Source organism: Leguminivora glycinivorella, chromosome 3, assembly GCF_023078275.1.
Source record: "Leguminivora glycinivorella isolate SPB_JAAS2020 chromosome 3, LegGlyc_1.1, whole genome shotgun sequence".
NCBI classification, from domain to species: Eukaryota; Metazoa; Arthropoda; class Insecta; order Lepidoptera; family Tortricidae; genus Leguminivora; species Leguminivora glycinivorella.
This window is the reverse complement of record NC_062973.1, coordinates 25396308-25411661: the sequence shown is the minus strand read 5'-3', so window position 1 is coordinate 25411661 and position 15354 is coordinate 25396308. Positions and strand designations below refer to the sequence as shown.

The following is a 15354-nucleotide window of genomic DNA, read 5'->3' as shown; positions in this document are numbered from 1 at the left end:
CACTTATTTTTTCAACAATATTAGTAACTAATAAAAACCCTCAATTTATCCAAGCAGATAACATTACATTATCAACATTTTAGACGTACGTATCTACATAATCCGATAATGATAATAACTTTTATCATATTCAAGTCATTAAGTCCTTTTACTGAATTGATTCCATTATTGGTCGGACGAATGGTGTAACGTGTAAGTATTTTTTGATTTCGTTGTTTTAGATTGTAGATCATCTATGTATAAATATTAATAAATATATGTACAGTAACCTGAATTAATACTTTACTCTTTGAAGAAGGCTGCAAACATATTATGTTAAGTGTCTGTATAGTTTTACAAATAAAATCGTGTCTTGTGGCCTTTATTGTGTCACATATTATTGCTGGTGACTGTACCGTCATTGGAATTATTAACACGCTTTTTAATATAATGTATAAATGGATGTCATGATTTTCTTCAGTATCATAATAAGTCAAATCGTTTGCAATATCAGAACCGCTTTTTAGTTGTTCAGTATCGTGATTTACAATATCTGTTTCAGCATCATGTCGGCCCTCAAGCTGGTTATCGTACCAGCTCTCCTGGCGTTGGCCTTCGCGGAGCTACCCATTGACGTAATCGAGGTCCAAGAATCCCTCTACAGGAATGATGATGTAGATCCAACCATTTATCGTATTCCTGAAGATTTCGATCCTATACATTACGACGTTGAAATTATCCCTTACTTTGAAGATGAAGGAGGTAAAGAAGCGTTTAGCTTTGATGGAGAAGTTAGCCTTAAAAACAAATCAAATAATTTTATTCACGTTTCACATTTCAAGTAGGTATTTTAAGTTATGAATTTCTTTGCGTGGTAATGAATGCAAGAAGGATGGTGTGCTTTACGTTAGAGAGGAATTCTCTTTTCTATGCATTTATTGTTATGTATTGTTAACAATACTATTTAATTAATTTTTTTTATAAAAACAAATCAAATAATTTTATTCACGTTTCACATTTCAAGTAGGTATTATTTATGCCACATGTAAATGGACTACTGTATTTGAAGTAATTTGTACACGATTAAAATGATTGACGACTAATGATTAATAATTTACAATAAAACTATTTGGGATCACCCTATACGGAGCGTGACGTCAGATTAATGTCATCGGCATGAAAAGTACGCTCCCTGGTAATGATACTTATAATTTATAATAATAACATGTAACTTAACATGTACTCTGTTTAACCCAATGGTTGACTGGTAGAGAATGCCTTTTGGCATTAAGTCCGCCATTTGTATATGTTTCTTTGGTGGAGCATAAATAAAATAAACTTATTTACGATCGATCAATCAAAGCAAAATATTTAGATGCCAGATATGAATTTCGATGATTTATTATAATTTAGCACGCATTACATAAATGATGCATAATACCGATGCGTATGAATGACTTTGGTATTTAAAACTTTTTTACAGCCAATCCGAGATGGACTGACTTCCATCACCCTGCAAGAAAATGTAAGGTCGATAGTGTCAGTAGACCTTTTCGATAGTACCGGATCACCTGTAGAGTTAGATCAATCCCAACCTTTTGAGAGAATCAGGGAATATCATTTCCTGAAGATAAACCTCAGAGGCGACACTACCTTAGTCAATGGAAATACTTATGTTGTGAAAATTGTTTACGTTGGTAATATCAACGAGACTCCTCTCTCTCGAGGTGTTTTTAGAGGCAGCTACACAGGCAGCGATGGAAAACTTCAGTGAGTGTTAGAACATAATTAATTTAATTATATCTAAGTTGTGAAAAAAAAAACTATGGAAACGGATTATATCACCCGTTGACCACTAATGCTGTAAAGTGTTCAAAACGTCGGGATGAATTGTAAATTCATTATACGCGATATAATCCGTTTCCATAGTTTTATTTCATGAGTAAATATCGCGGTAACCGAAAACAATATTATATATCTATGTTAATTCTGCAAGATCTTCTTCTTCTTTAAATCCTGTTACCTTCTGCTGGGGTGTAGGGCTTCAATTCTGCAAGATGCAGGGTTTTATTTTCAACTTCATAATCACGAATTTGCTGTCAAAGTCCTTCCAAATAGAACGTTCAGATAATTCAGTTGCATTTAAATCAACATAATACAAAATTATTGGGTACTCAAATCTGTTATCTTTCTATTTATTTTGTAAGACAAGATTAGAATTGTTACACCAAAAATTTTACTTTTACAGCTGGTATGCTGCTACTCACTTGCAGCCTGTGAACTCAAGGCAGGTGTTCCCATCTTTCGACGAGCCTGGCTTCAAGTCTACCTTCAGGATGATGATCACCAGGCCGATGCACTTTGGTGAAACCTATTCCAACATGAGGATCGCAAGTACCGTGGTGTAAGTAAAATAATAATTATTTTTTGTATGTATGTTACTCGATATCTCCGAGAATCGTGAACCGGTTTTCAATTTTTTTTTAATCGTACGGGTGAGATGGTCCCGTTGGCACCAAGTCGGGATCTGATGATGGGATCTTGGAGAAATCGAGGGAACTGTTCAAATGTTATGGGCACATATAATGTTTTTAGTGTATTTTTCAAAGCTACATCAGTATTTACGCCTGATGGTAATGATTTTATGTGGCTAGCTGATGATGGAAGGTCAACTCCTCAATGGTTAGGAGTTAAACGATCATTCTTTCACTACTGTACGCATATTCAGATTGCTACTTATAATATCAATAGGAACCACTAAAAATCAAAAAATAAATAAACTTTAAAAAAACCGTCTTAAAAAAAACACGGAGAAACTAAAAAGCAAAAAATAATACATATTATGATTAGATTTCCTACCTAAACCTAAATATATGTATAAACACACAAATTATAAACTAATCAATTATTTTTGGAGTCGGTACAGTCGAGTTCATAAATATATGTACATTTTTTCACCTTATTGCAACGAGTTAAGGTGAAGTCATAATAATATTACCTTTTGATTTTTAGTTTCACCGTGTTTTCTAACGCGCTTATTTTGCAATAAGTAATATATTGATAGGGATTAAACAATTTATCAGAATTTTAAGCCAAGACACTTTATCTAAGTCAAAAGATAAAAATATTTGAAAATATACTCGTAGGTGATAATGTAATACAAAAAAATCTGAATAATTGTGTTAGAACAAGCTAAAAATTTGACGTAGATTTTTCAATTCTAAAGTGTATTACACACTAAAGTGTATTACACACTTTAGAATTAAATTCTACTTAATATTTTTTTCCCTAAAAAATTTTGAACCTATCTTTTATTTCATTTGCAGTCTCGGAGACCGTGTCAGAGAAGTCTTCCACGTAACACCCAGAATGCCGGCCTACTTAGTCACCTTCCACGTCAGCGAAGAATTCACCGTCTTAGCTGACAATAACAACAGAGAAAGACCGTACCGGATCCTCGGTAGACCTAATGCTGTCGGCCAAGGGGAGTATGCTTTAGAAGTCGGACCACCGATAACTGAGTGGCTGGAAGAATACTTGGGTATCGATTACTATAAAATGGGAGAAGACATGAAGAATGACCAGATCGCAGTGCCTGACTGGGCTTCTGGTGCTACTGAAAATTGGGGCTTCGTAAGTTATAGGTAAGACTGGATGGGTACATATTTTATCTTTGGCTTTTTAAAAGTAAACTTTATCCACCAAATATATTGAGTCTACCCGTGACCACGGACGTAGTGTCATGTCCGAAACGTCGGGTTAAATATAAACGTAAATTTTACGCGATTAAGCCCCGTTTTAATTTAATAATAATTATGTTTATCCACCAACATGTAAAATTTTCTGATAAGTTAGATGTACCTCATGCTGCAATTTTTTTTTTCCATGGTGACAAGCCTATTTTCTTGTATTTCGAATCTTTTAGGGAACTGTGTCTTCTGTATGAAGAAGGTGAGACGAATGCACTGGACAAGATGAACATTGGAACGATTACAGCGCACGAGCTGGCTCACCAATGGTTCGGCAACCTGGTCACCTGCAGGTGGTGGGACAACGTGTGGATCAACGAAGGCTTTGCCAGTTACTTCGAGTATTTTGCCATGGATGGAGTAAGTTAAGCTTCCGTCTGGTTTGAATAATATGGATAATATCAAGGTTTTGCAATAAGCCATCACGGATTGCATATATAAGGTCCTAATTTATTAGTTGCAGATATTTTAACACATGATACTTTACATTAAAATAATTAACTTTAAATATAAATTAAGAAATCTTTTCATGTAACTTTTTTGATTTCATTTTCCTAACAAAAAAAAAAAATTATAATTTCGTCTAAAAAAAATCATCATGTCACAATAACACTGTCTGTCATGTCAACAATTGTTTGTTGTAAATGTCGTAAAGGTTCGGCGGGAAAACTGCACATGTCATTTATTTTCAAACGACACAATCCAACGGAAAATAACATGACATTGACAATCAAGTATTTAATTTATCGACGTGAAGTGGCCAGTTACAGTTAAGTGGTACGTAAAAGAGGTACTAGAATCTGTTCAATGAGTTTTCATTTAATAATCACATAAACAGGGTGTTTTTACGTAGCAAATTTGTTTTTCCGTTTTCTCCAAAAAAACATCGTAAAAGCTATAATAAAAAAAAATGAATAAAAATAAAAAAAAATAAAATAAAAATCATTTATTTCATAATATAATGTTTCACGGTTTAATATACTCCAGAGACCGAGTACTATCAGCTGTAAAAATATCTGCATCTAATAAATTAGGACCTTATATAAGGCATTGTTTTCACTTCATTGCACAGGCACTTTTTGTCTTTAGTAATCGTTAGTAACCATCAGTTATTTTGACAAATAGTCAAGATTTATGCAATGCTTTTTTAGGGTCAATAAAAAATGCAAGCCATTATACATTAAATTTATATTTATACAAATAATTTATACACTAAATGTATAAACTATAAAACCAATTGTGACTCAACATAACACAAAATAAAACGACATAAAAATGTAAATCTGGCGTTCAATCATACCTGGTCTTAGATATCCCATGGCAGATTGTTCAAAAATTATTGGACCACATTTTCCTGAGTAACTTGACTTTAGCCATAGCTGAGATTGTGACTGTATGTGTTGTTCCAAACTATTCCATTTGTATCTTTCGATAATATTTCAACGCTTTAGTATAACCATTGTATTCCAACTTACTGAATCATTTTTTCAACTCAGGTTGATCCATCAATGGAGCTCGCAGACCAATTCATAATCATGTACGTGCAGTCAGCTTTATCTGATGACGCTTCTGCCGGTACCCGTGCCTTGCAGCACACCGTCAATAGCCCGACCGAAGTCACTGGCCACTTCTCTGACATCAGCTACTCAAAGGGTGCCACGTTCCTGCTGATGCTGAAGTATTTGTTCACTGAGGACACTTTCAAGAAGGGATTGAACTATTTCTTGGAAGATCGGTGAGAATTTTGAAAATAATATTAATTAGTGGAGTTAAAGTTTGATACAATGATGTCTCGATGAGGTGGAAAAACTTGATATAGAATTTTATAGCGCACGATTTTATAATAATCTGATAGATATTTATATGGGTCAGGAAGGCACACGAGTGAAACGGCAGGTGGTTTGGTTATTTTCTTCTTCCGCTTCATTCCCTTTTTTTGTATTTGGTTACTTCAAGGTTCTGTCTTTTTCTGCAGTCCAGTCTAATCTTTTTTATTTAGGTCTTACGAATATGCATTCCCTGAGCACCTCTACCAAGCTTTCGCCCGCGCCGTGCAAGAAGACAACACCAGCGTCAGCAACGTCAACGTTGAGGGTTTCATGAAATATTGGGTGGATGAGCCGGGATACCCAGTGCTTGATGTTGCCGTCAACACGGATACTGGAGTCATCAGTTTAAGCCAGGTATGTAATCAGAAGACGAGGCTTTTTGGAACTAACCTAACCACAAAATTTTGAAAAAAACCCCCAAATCACACACACACATAGAGACAGACAGACAAACAGACAGACATACACGTCAAACTTATAACACCCCGTCGTTTTTGCGCCGGGGGTTGAAAAGGACCTCATGCTTTCATATTTGCCAGAATGTCACGGTATTGATTGTAGATGATAACTTTAAACGATAGGTCATCTTAGAGCCTTAATTAGGATTTCATGCAATATTTGAATAGTTGGTAGGTACTGAATATTAACATGCACAACATCACTTGAATATGGTGACAGCCATCATTATCGATGTAAAAAAATAAGATCTAAGAAACAGGTTTCCTAGATTCGAGATACAGAGAAGCGTCAAGACGGTATAATAGGGCCACCAATATTTTAAAGAAAGCTTGGCGATATTATCTTAAATTAAACATATACGTAGATATCTACAGATCCAGAAGTTCCCAGTCAACCTAGTTTACAATTCCCAACTTTCAAATACTTATAATTCCAGGAACGTTTCTTCATCAGCGCCACAGCCACTCAAACTGAGCAAGTCTGGCCACTGCCCCTGACCTGGACCACCGGTAGCAACCCGAACTTCAACAACTTGCGACCCTCGCGTATCATGACAGGCAAAACCGACACTGTACAGAAGACAGCCGGTGTAGAAGAGTGGGTCATATTCAATGTTCAGCAGAAAGGTTTGTAAATCATGTTTACCTACGTAGCTGCAAACTTTTGGTACAATACTCTTTAATGCACACCTCACATAGTTTACAAGTAATACACAAAAAACAAAAAACAATTAAACAGAAGTAAAAACAGGCGGTCTTATCGTTTAAGAGCGATCTCTCAATCTTAGTTGTTATTAATTAATTGCGCAGCAGTAAATAGCCTTAATAAAATAAACGCCAATTATCACTTGTGTCGCAAAATGAAGTGTAAGTATTATTAGACTTATATTGACCGGGATATATACCGTGATTACCTTTTTGATTTTTGTCGAGCTCCCGATATTTCGACGCAGTTGCATGCATCATGATCAAAGTGGATGTCAAAGTTGCGTAGACAGCGCGCGATCTACCCTCCTTCGACATCAATCTTAGTTGTTATTAATTAATTGCGCAGCAGTAAATAGCCTTAATAAAATAAACGCCAATTATCACTTGTGTCGCAAAATGAAATGTAAGTATTATTAAACTTATATTGACCGGGATATATACCGTGATTACCTTTTTGATTTTTGTCGAGCTCCCGATATTTCGACGCAGTTGCATGCATCATGATCAAAGTGGATGTCAAAGTTGCGTAGACAGCGCGCGATCTACCCTCCAAACAAACTAAAAGGTAATCACGGTCTATATCCCGGTCAATACAAGTCTAATGAAAATAACCGTGAATCATTCAAAACTTTTATTGTAAATATTGTTTTCTAGTTTACTTTATCTACCAGTACCTATTTTACATATAAGAGATATCCTTGATAGTTCCATTTCTCACACTACCAGCTTAAACTGAAACCTAAAGTATCAGGCGAAAAGGAAATATGGCGCTGCACATATTTCCTTTTCGCCAGTTTTTTTTTTCTTGATTATTGTAATCTTTTCTTTCGTTTGTGGTTTCATCAAATCCAGCTTCTGTTAATTCTATAACTTATGCTTGACGAATTTGTTTCCAGCTGGTATCTACAGAGTCAACTACGACACGAACAACTGGCAGTTGCTGGCAGCCGCCCTGAAGGCTGACATCAACTCCATCCATTACCTAAACAGAGCTCAAGTAAGCTAAGTTTATACTTATCTTTTTTGCGTAGTCTAAGATAAAACATGTTCTTATTTAATTCTTCTTCCTCCTACCCTTATCCCACGTTATGTCGGTGCAACATTGTTTTCCTCTTCCATTCCCCTCTATCTTCCGTCATCTTATTTGATCATTGCAGTTTTATTTAACCATGTGTTTGCTTGAATCCACTCTGCTCAAATCTAATTATGGTAGTTGTCTTCCTAAAGGTACTACAATATTTCTTTTCTATTCCAGCTGGTGAAAAGCTGCTACTATGTTAAATGATATCACGAATCAAACCCGCTGGACTGTTATTGTTAATTAAACAATCATTATTCATTTTAGATCGTCGACGACGTGTTCAGTCTGATGCGCTCTGAACGCATGACCTACGCTCTCGGCTTGCAAGTGCTAGACTTCTTGAAGGAGGAAACCAACTACTACGTGTGGTACCCGGCTGTTACCGGCTTCCGTTGGTTGAGAAACAGATTGCTGCATTTGCCATCAAGGCAGGAGACCTATGACGTATGTATCTGTACCAATTAGCTCCTTTATTAAGTACATAAGTATAGACCTCCATTTCAATATCCCCTTCTTTGATAAAGGCCCTTGGCTTACAAATTTTGACGTTTGATGGAAGAGGACCACTGTTTGGTATCCAGCCTTGAGGGTAAGGAATAGAATACTTCATTTGCCAGCTGTATGGAGCTATATAGCACGTATTTCTACCCGTTCTCCTCCTTTGCTATTAAAACGTTCGATTGCTTATGTGATTAATATAGCTTCGTCCAAAGTCTTTGGGCGCTTTGATATTATGGGCACCGTTGTGTTACATTGGTGCGCTTTGACTTACAAGGCGCAATGCCAAAATCACCTTTAAAATAGATTAATGATTATACTTTCACACAAAATTCAAGTTGTTTCGGTGCTATAATATGCAAAAGAACTGCGCCCCTGATGCGTCGCGTGCAAGACTGTTCCAATAGCCTTGTGCGATTAGTATTAGAATCTCCTGCTTGTGCTTTCTGGAAGCACCAGGATAGTGTAAATATGGCATCCAGAGGCCAAGTGTATTTATGAGGTATAGTTTAGTTTTAGATAAATACATACAATCACGCCTGTTTCCCAGAGGGGTAGGCAGAGATGACGGATTTCCATTTACTACGATCCTGACAAACCACTTTCGCTTCACACACTTTCATAACGTTTCTCATACACGCTCGTCGGTTTCGAGTACTTTAGATGTAACTAACATAATACGTTTAAAGCTACGTGCACTAACACTATGGATTTTTTCCGAAATGATTGATTGAAATTAATTCCCAACAGCAATTCATGTACATCTTCCTGGACTCCGTGGTTTCCGACCTGGGCTACGAAGTGCTCCCCAGTGAATCCCTCACCACGACCCTGAACCGATTCTTCATGCTATCCTTCGCCTGCTCCATCGGACATGAGGGCTGTGTCAAAAACGCACAGGAGAAGTGGACCGCATTTAAGAATAGTGGCGCCAGGTAAGTGAAAACGGTGAAGACAAAAAATCCACTTACAGAAACTTTTGCACATTTTTCTGAACGTCGTGATCTTCTACCCTCTCACCAGGACCCGGAAACGGTTCTCAATGCTGTTTAAAGGATAAAAAGAAGGGAGCAAACAAGAATGCTTTCCACATTACTTTTGAAGTGGTGACTATAACCACATTGGAAACTAATGGTTCTGTGTAAACCTGGCGATATAATAATTATCACAGTAAACGCACCATGGTTTTACCACCATAATAGACGGTAATACATTTCAACAAAATATTTAGTCATAGAATCGACAACATTTTACGAGAATCGGTGGACAAATTGCGACTAGCCTTGTAATGCTGCTAAATGCACAACTGCTCGGTACCAATATTGTAGGCGTTAAAAATAAAGAGGCCAAACGTCTGAATATTTATGTGCTAAGACTAAAATGATGATACACTCGAAAAAAAAACAAAATAATAAAAAAATGTGATAACCTTATTCCCAGAAACTTTTATATGTATCTCCTAAATGTAATTAGCACAAAGTTCCTATATTTTAATCTGATCATAATTAATTTAGGTACTTACGTACAGTCAAGTGTAAAAATATGTGTACGCATCTTACTCAAAAATAATATTGTCCCATTGATGTCCCATAGCATCTTAGTCTGGTATAATAAGAGCGTAGTATATTATGGGACGATTTTTTTCGATACCTATATATTTTTGCACATGACTGTACCCACACAGTTCGAATCAAACTATGCGCAATATCATTGCCATAGGCTTACTCATACTCATACACACTATCAGTAAACATGTTCGCACCCCTAATAAATCCAAGCGGTCAGTTGTTCGCGTGACCACGGGCTATTTACAAAATGGCCGCTGTAATACCAATCAGGGGTAATGCCTCAATATCGGCCGGGAAATTCAGTGAAAAGGATGTGGAGCATTAATCTAGGTGAAGGGATTTAACTATTAAATTTACCCCCAATATGGAGATATAATATTTCGTCTATTAGGGTTGCTCATGCTCATCTTCATATTAGATAAGGAGTTAAGGGCAACATCTCGTCTCGGAATTGCAAAGATAAAGCGATTATTATGCGTTGCATTAGGTTTTACGAAACGTATTATTACGAGTAGGTGGGCCATTTTTTTCAAAGTTGTCCACCCCACTTTTTTTGTAACATAGGTATTTTTTACGCGATTCATACTCAGAATCGAGAGCTCTTTTGATCCTGATAGGAGAAAAAAAAATGTCCCAAGATTTCCATACATTTTTTCGAACCTTCCATTCCGTTACCGCCATACAAAATGTATGAAAAAATGGTAACGGAATGGGAAAAAAACCTTGGGATACTTTTTTTCTCCTATTAGGATTGAAAGAGCTCGCATTTCTGAGTGGAAAACACATAAAATTTTTCAATTCCAAAAAAAAGTGGGGTGGACAACTTTGAAAAAAAATGGCCCAGGTATGGCATGTATATGTATTGCCTTTCGATTAAATTTCCGCGCTTATTCTACTAAACATTACTCAGCTAAACTACTAATAAGATGATCATTAATGGTAAAATAGTTATTTACAAAAAGATAGTTACAATTACAAATGCATATCACGCTATCAACAAAACAGGGAAATTAGGAAGGATTGGGTAGGGCTGCGCCATCAATTAGGCCGAAGAAATTTCTGAAAGTGTGTATTTGTAAAAGATAAACATTAATTACTAACATAATTAATTCATTATACTGTCACAATATAATTGTACCTGATTCACTATAGACGCGCTTTTAACCACTTAACCGTTCCATTTCAACTAATTGACGATCGCTTCATGTAAGCCCACTTGACATATAAACGTTTTATTCACCGTTCAATAAAGACTTAACTACAATGAACTTACCTTTTTTATTTGTATAGATATAAGGGTCATATTTGTGGTTATTGTTGTATTCTTATGCAGGTAAAGTAGTATTCTAATAGCACTTATTATTCCATAAAACGGTGATATCATTTCAATTAACGATTCCATTATTAGTAAGAATCTACTCATCGTAGTGCAATTCATTGCAATATCTCTAATACATATTTATGTCGCAGCCGGATCATATAATCCGCCTTTACATTAGGGCTAGCCGTTATCAAAACAGGGCCAGTTCCATTTCCCATAGCCGTTTTGTAATGCGGCGGTTCTTTATTATACAATCCGACTTTGTCGTAGGTATAAGTACATAATAAAGAGGCACATTGAAATGTTAGGACCTAATATCCTTAGGCACTCTAACTGCTGTAGGCACGGAATACAAGCATATGCAAATCATCGAACAATTGTCATCGAATACCTGCGGCATAACAAAATGTCTTTTGATAATGATAAATTGCTTAATTTTTTTTTTCATCAAACAGAGACGTCTAACGATGTTATTAATCTCACAGATCAATTAAGATTTTGCATCCTTCTTGCTCAAAAATCTATTCGATTTTCTCTTCCAGCGTGAACCCGAACCTCCGTCGCCACGTGTTCTGCGAGGGTCTCCGCGCCGGCAACTACGAGGATTGGAACTTCTTGTACCAGCGGCGAATCAACTCCAACAACCAGGGCGACAGTTTCGCTATGTTGCGAGCTCTTGGGTGTACTAAGGATGAGGGAGCTGTTAAAGAGTAAGGACTTAAGTAAACCTTGTTTCTTGTACCAGCGACGCATCAACTCCAACATCTAGGGCGACAGTGTCGCTATGCTTCGGGCTCTTGGGTGCACTAAGGATGAGAGACTAGCTGTTAAAAAGTAAGGACTTTAGTAGAAATCGGATGTAGGACCGATATTCCATACATTACAGGCGCCATCTTGGATTTTTTTGAAATCCTTCCGACATCCGATATCGAATCGGATAATGTGATAACGCACTAAAAGTACACCGGCTTCCTGTGAGCTTTATGTTCGCCTATACTCTTTTGTACATAACACTTCAATCAATCATTCTTGATAAATTGTGACTCTCTGTAATGTTTAATTTCAGAATGCTAGAGAAGATCCTCACCGATGACGTCAAAGCCCAGGATCGCGTGAACGCCTTCACTTTCCTGTACATGGGCAACCGAGAAAACGCCAACATCGCCCTCGAGTTCCTTAAGGAAAGAATTGATGACGTCAGAAGAGCGTAAGTTACTTATATTATTACAAAGAGATTACAAACATCAACTTATGAAACAAAATTTTATATTAGTGATGTGCAGACTGAGGGTCTCTCCAAACATGTCGATGGGGAATCGGATTTTGCTAAACATAAATCGCTCGTTATATTTGTAATATTATATATTCTGTGGTTATATGAACATGTGTACAGCGACGATGAGGCATTTGTATGCGTTTCATACCGATTTTTAGTAGACTAGAGCCGATTCGAGTGCGAGAAAGTAGCACCACATGTACTGTAAATATTTTCAATTTGGCTTCTATTTTACAGCGTGATGCTCCCTGCGTGGTTCAACAGCATACTTTCCAATCTCGCTGGCTACTTGAACGAAGAAGGCCTCAACGAGGTAAGTACAATAACCCTCTTGAGATACTTTAATGTCACCTTGAATACGGTACTTTACTTCGATTTTCTGTGAATTGCGATTTAAATGCGGAAAATCGAAAGGGAAACTTTTAAGGTAAACATTACTGAAATGAAAATATTAAAAATATTGGCACATAGAAGACAATAGACATAGATAAAACTGCATCTCGACACTTATATACTAGTACGGTAGATCAATTATTTTTTGCTGTTATTTTGTCCCATCCCTCAGGATACAATAGTTGCGTAGTTTATTACAAGAACTATTGTACCCTGTTCTACAAACACTAACAATAGTAGATGTCTCACTATGCCGTGGCCATAAAACTATATGCAACCTGATCAATACACACAAATCAGCGTGCGTAGCCGAATGGCACAAACGCTTATGAAACGAAACGCTAGTATATATCTATCTCTATCGCTCTTGCATATTGACGTGACAGAGATAGACTACCTTTCGCGGCGTTTCATTTTCGTTTCGCGTTGGAAAAATGCCATTCGGCTACGGGGTCAGTATACTAAGAGAGCCCTTAGCCGTAACCATTGTGACATGAAAGACTTCTTGCAATCATTGTCCTTTTTCTTTCAGATGGAAGAATGGCTGCACGCCAACCAGGCGTCCATCCCCGAATACAGCGTCGGCATCAGCTCGATCGCTTCAGCTCGCACTAGCATGCAGTGGGGCACAGACCGTGCTGACACCATCATCAACGCCTTCATCTATACCCAGCGTCTTGTTGCTGGTCGCATCTCTAGTAACTCTGTTGAGGGGCTGTTAAGCCTCCTACTACGCCAATAAGCTGTTCCCCAAACCAGAGATTTTTCCCATCAGTTCTTACGAAAATACTAGAAGTTACCATAAGTAGTAGACATCAGCTCCATCGCTTCAGGTCTCGCCAGCATTCAGTGGGGTACAGACCGTGCTCACACGATCATCAGCGCTGTTAGAGGGTCTGCACTCTGAAGCCATCGCCATCCCTAGCGTGTTGTTGCTGGTCGCATCTCTGGTAACTCTGTTGAGGGGCTGTTAAGCCTCCTACTACGCCAATAAGCTGTGTCCCAAACCAGAGATTTTTCCCATTCATTCTTACGAAAATACTAGAAGTTACCATAAGTAGTAGACAGCTCCATCGCTTCAGCCCAGACCGTGCTATATGAACGCGATATTACATTTCATTACATGGATTAAGGGTCGGTTGTACCAAACCGTCTGTCCGAAGTTAGCATTGGCATTTTTTTTGATGGGAAATTTCATAGACTTCTGCTGCTTGACGTTGATGTGTCTGTTAACAGTGGTTGATACAACTGGCCCTAAGTGTATTTCAACTCCGGATGTAACATGTCATATGGGAATACCTTGCAGTCTACATAAACCTTTAGATTCATTATTATTGCTAGGAAAAGAAAGTAGGTACAGCATCAAATACTCGTAGTTACTGTGATGAACTATTTGGCCACGTTGGCTAAAATATTTGATGTTGACTCTACTAACACGGATTTCAAGACTTCAACTATGTTACGAAGCCTATGAACATGCGTAATAAGATACCAAAATAAACAACTCAAACAAAACCATAAAAGTAGTATTAATTGTACCTAAGATGCATTTGTACTTTTTACTTTTGTATTTTTATAATAGCTGTACTGCACTACAAACTTTTTGAAAGTTAATAAAAGTTGTTAATCTGTTGTGCAATAAAGTATTTATTTTGATATATACTGATTGTTTTATTTATGACTATTTGTGTCGTACCTGAGAACCACATTGAAAAGTTCAGTAGTTTTAAGTGTATCGCAAACATACTTACAGACATACAGATAGATATAGAAATGTGGTAGGGTGACTTTATATTAAAATATAATATGCTAGCTTCAGCCCGCGGCTTCGCTCGCTTTAGAAAGAGACAGAAAGTAGCCTATGTCACTATTCATCCCTTCAACTATCTCCACTTAAAAAATCACGTCAATTCGTCGCTCTGTTTTGCCGTGAAAGACGGACAAACAAACAGACACACACACTTTCCCATTTCTAATATTAGTATGCTTAGATTAATAACTCCAGATGGTGTTTCCGAACATCCTACTGTAGCCATGCCAAGTGCGAAATTTTTTCGCACTTGTGTGATTGTATCTGAACGGCCCTCGCAGTACTCAATTTCAAATCGTTCTGAAAACATCTCCGGAAAAAAAATTAAATTCGCTAGAAATATGGTAGGTCGTGCAGCGAATGGATGTTATAACACAACAAATAATATTAAGAAACCGCCTGACATTACATTCCACGCGTAAGTACAGAGTTTAATGTGATATTTTTACGGAATTGTAAATACTAAAATTGAAATTTTCGCCGTCCGCCATTTCTTATAAATGTTGCCAGTCCAATGATTTCTTTTTTCGCCAAATGATGTTTAAATATAAGTATTAACAATGTTAGGTTCTTTGTATGTATATTTAAAGAAAAAAATACATTTTAAAATGAATATATATTTTTTTAATTTTGTCAAAGACAGAAATTTTGTTGTTTTATCAAAATTCTAATTATAGCTAGGAA

At 36.9% G+C, this 15354-nt stretch overlaps 1 protein-coding gene across 1 annotated transcript; it reads left to right on the top strand.

Moving 5' to 3' along the window:
* Positions 1–60: 60 nt before the first annotated feature.
* LOC125242742 (membrane alanyl aminopeptidase-like) lies at positions 61–14520 on the top strand. The gene is made up of 16 exons (XM_048151664.1): positions 61–192; positions 542–806; positions 1463–1749; positions 2228–2383; positions 3306–3623; positions 3905–4088; positions 5225–5463; positions 5728–5911; positions 6453–6642; positions 7620–7720; positions 8069–8248; positions 9053–9237; positions 11734–11901; positions 12258–12398; positions 12705–12780; positions 13393–14520. Exons 2-16 carry the CDS (start codon positions 546–548, stop codon positions 13600–13602), a joined length of 2880 nt encoding a protein of 959 aa, XP_048007621.1. The 5' UTR covers positions 61–192; positions 542–545; the 3' UTR covers positions 13603–14520.
* The last annotated feature ends 834 nt before the right edge of the window (positions 14521–15354 follow it).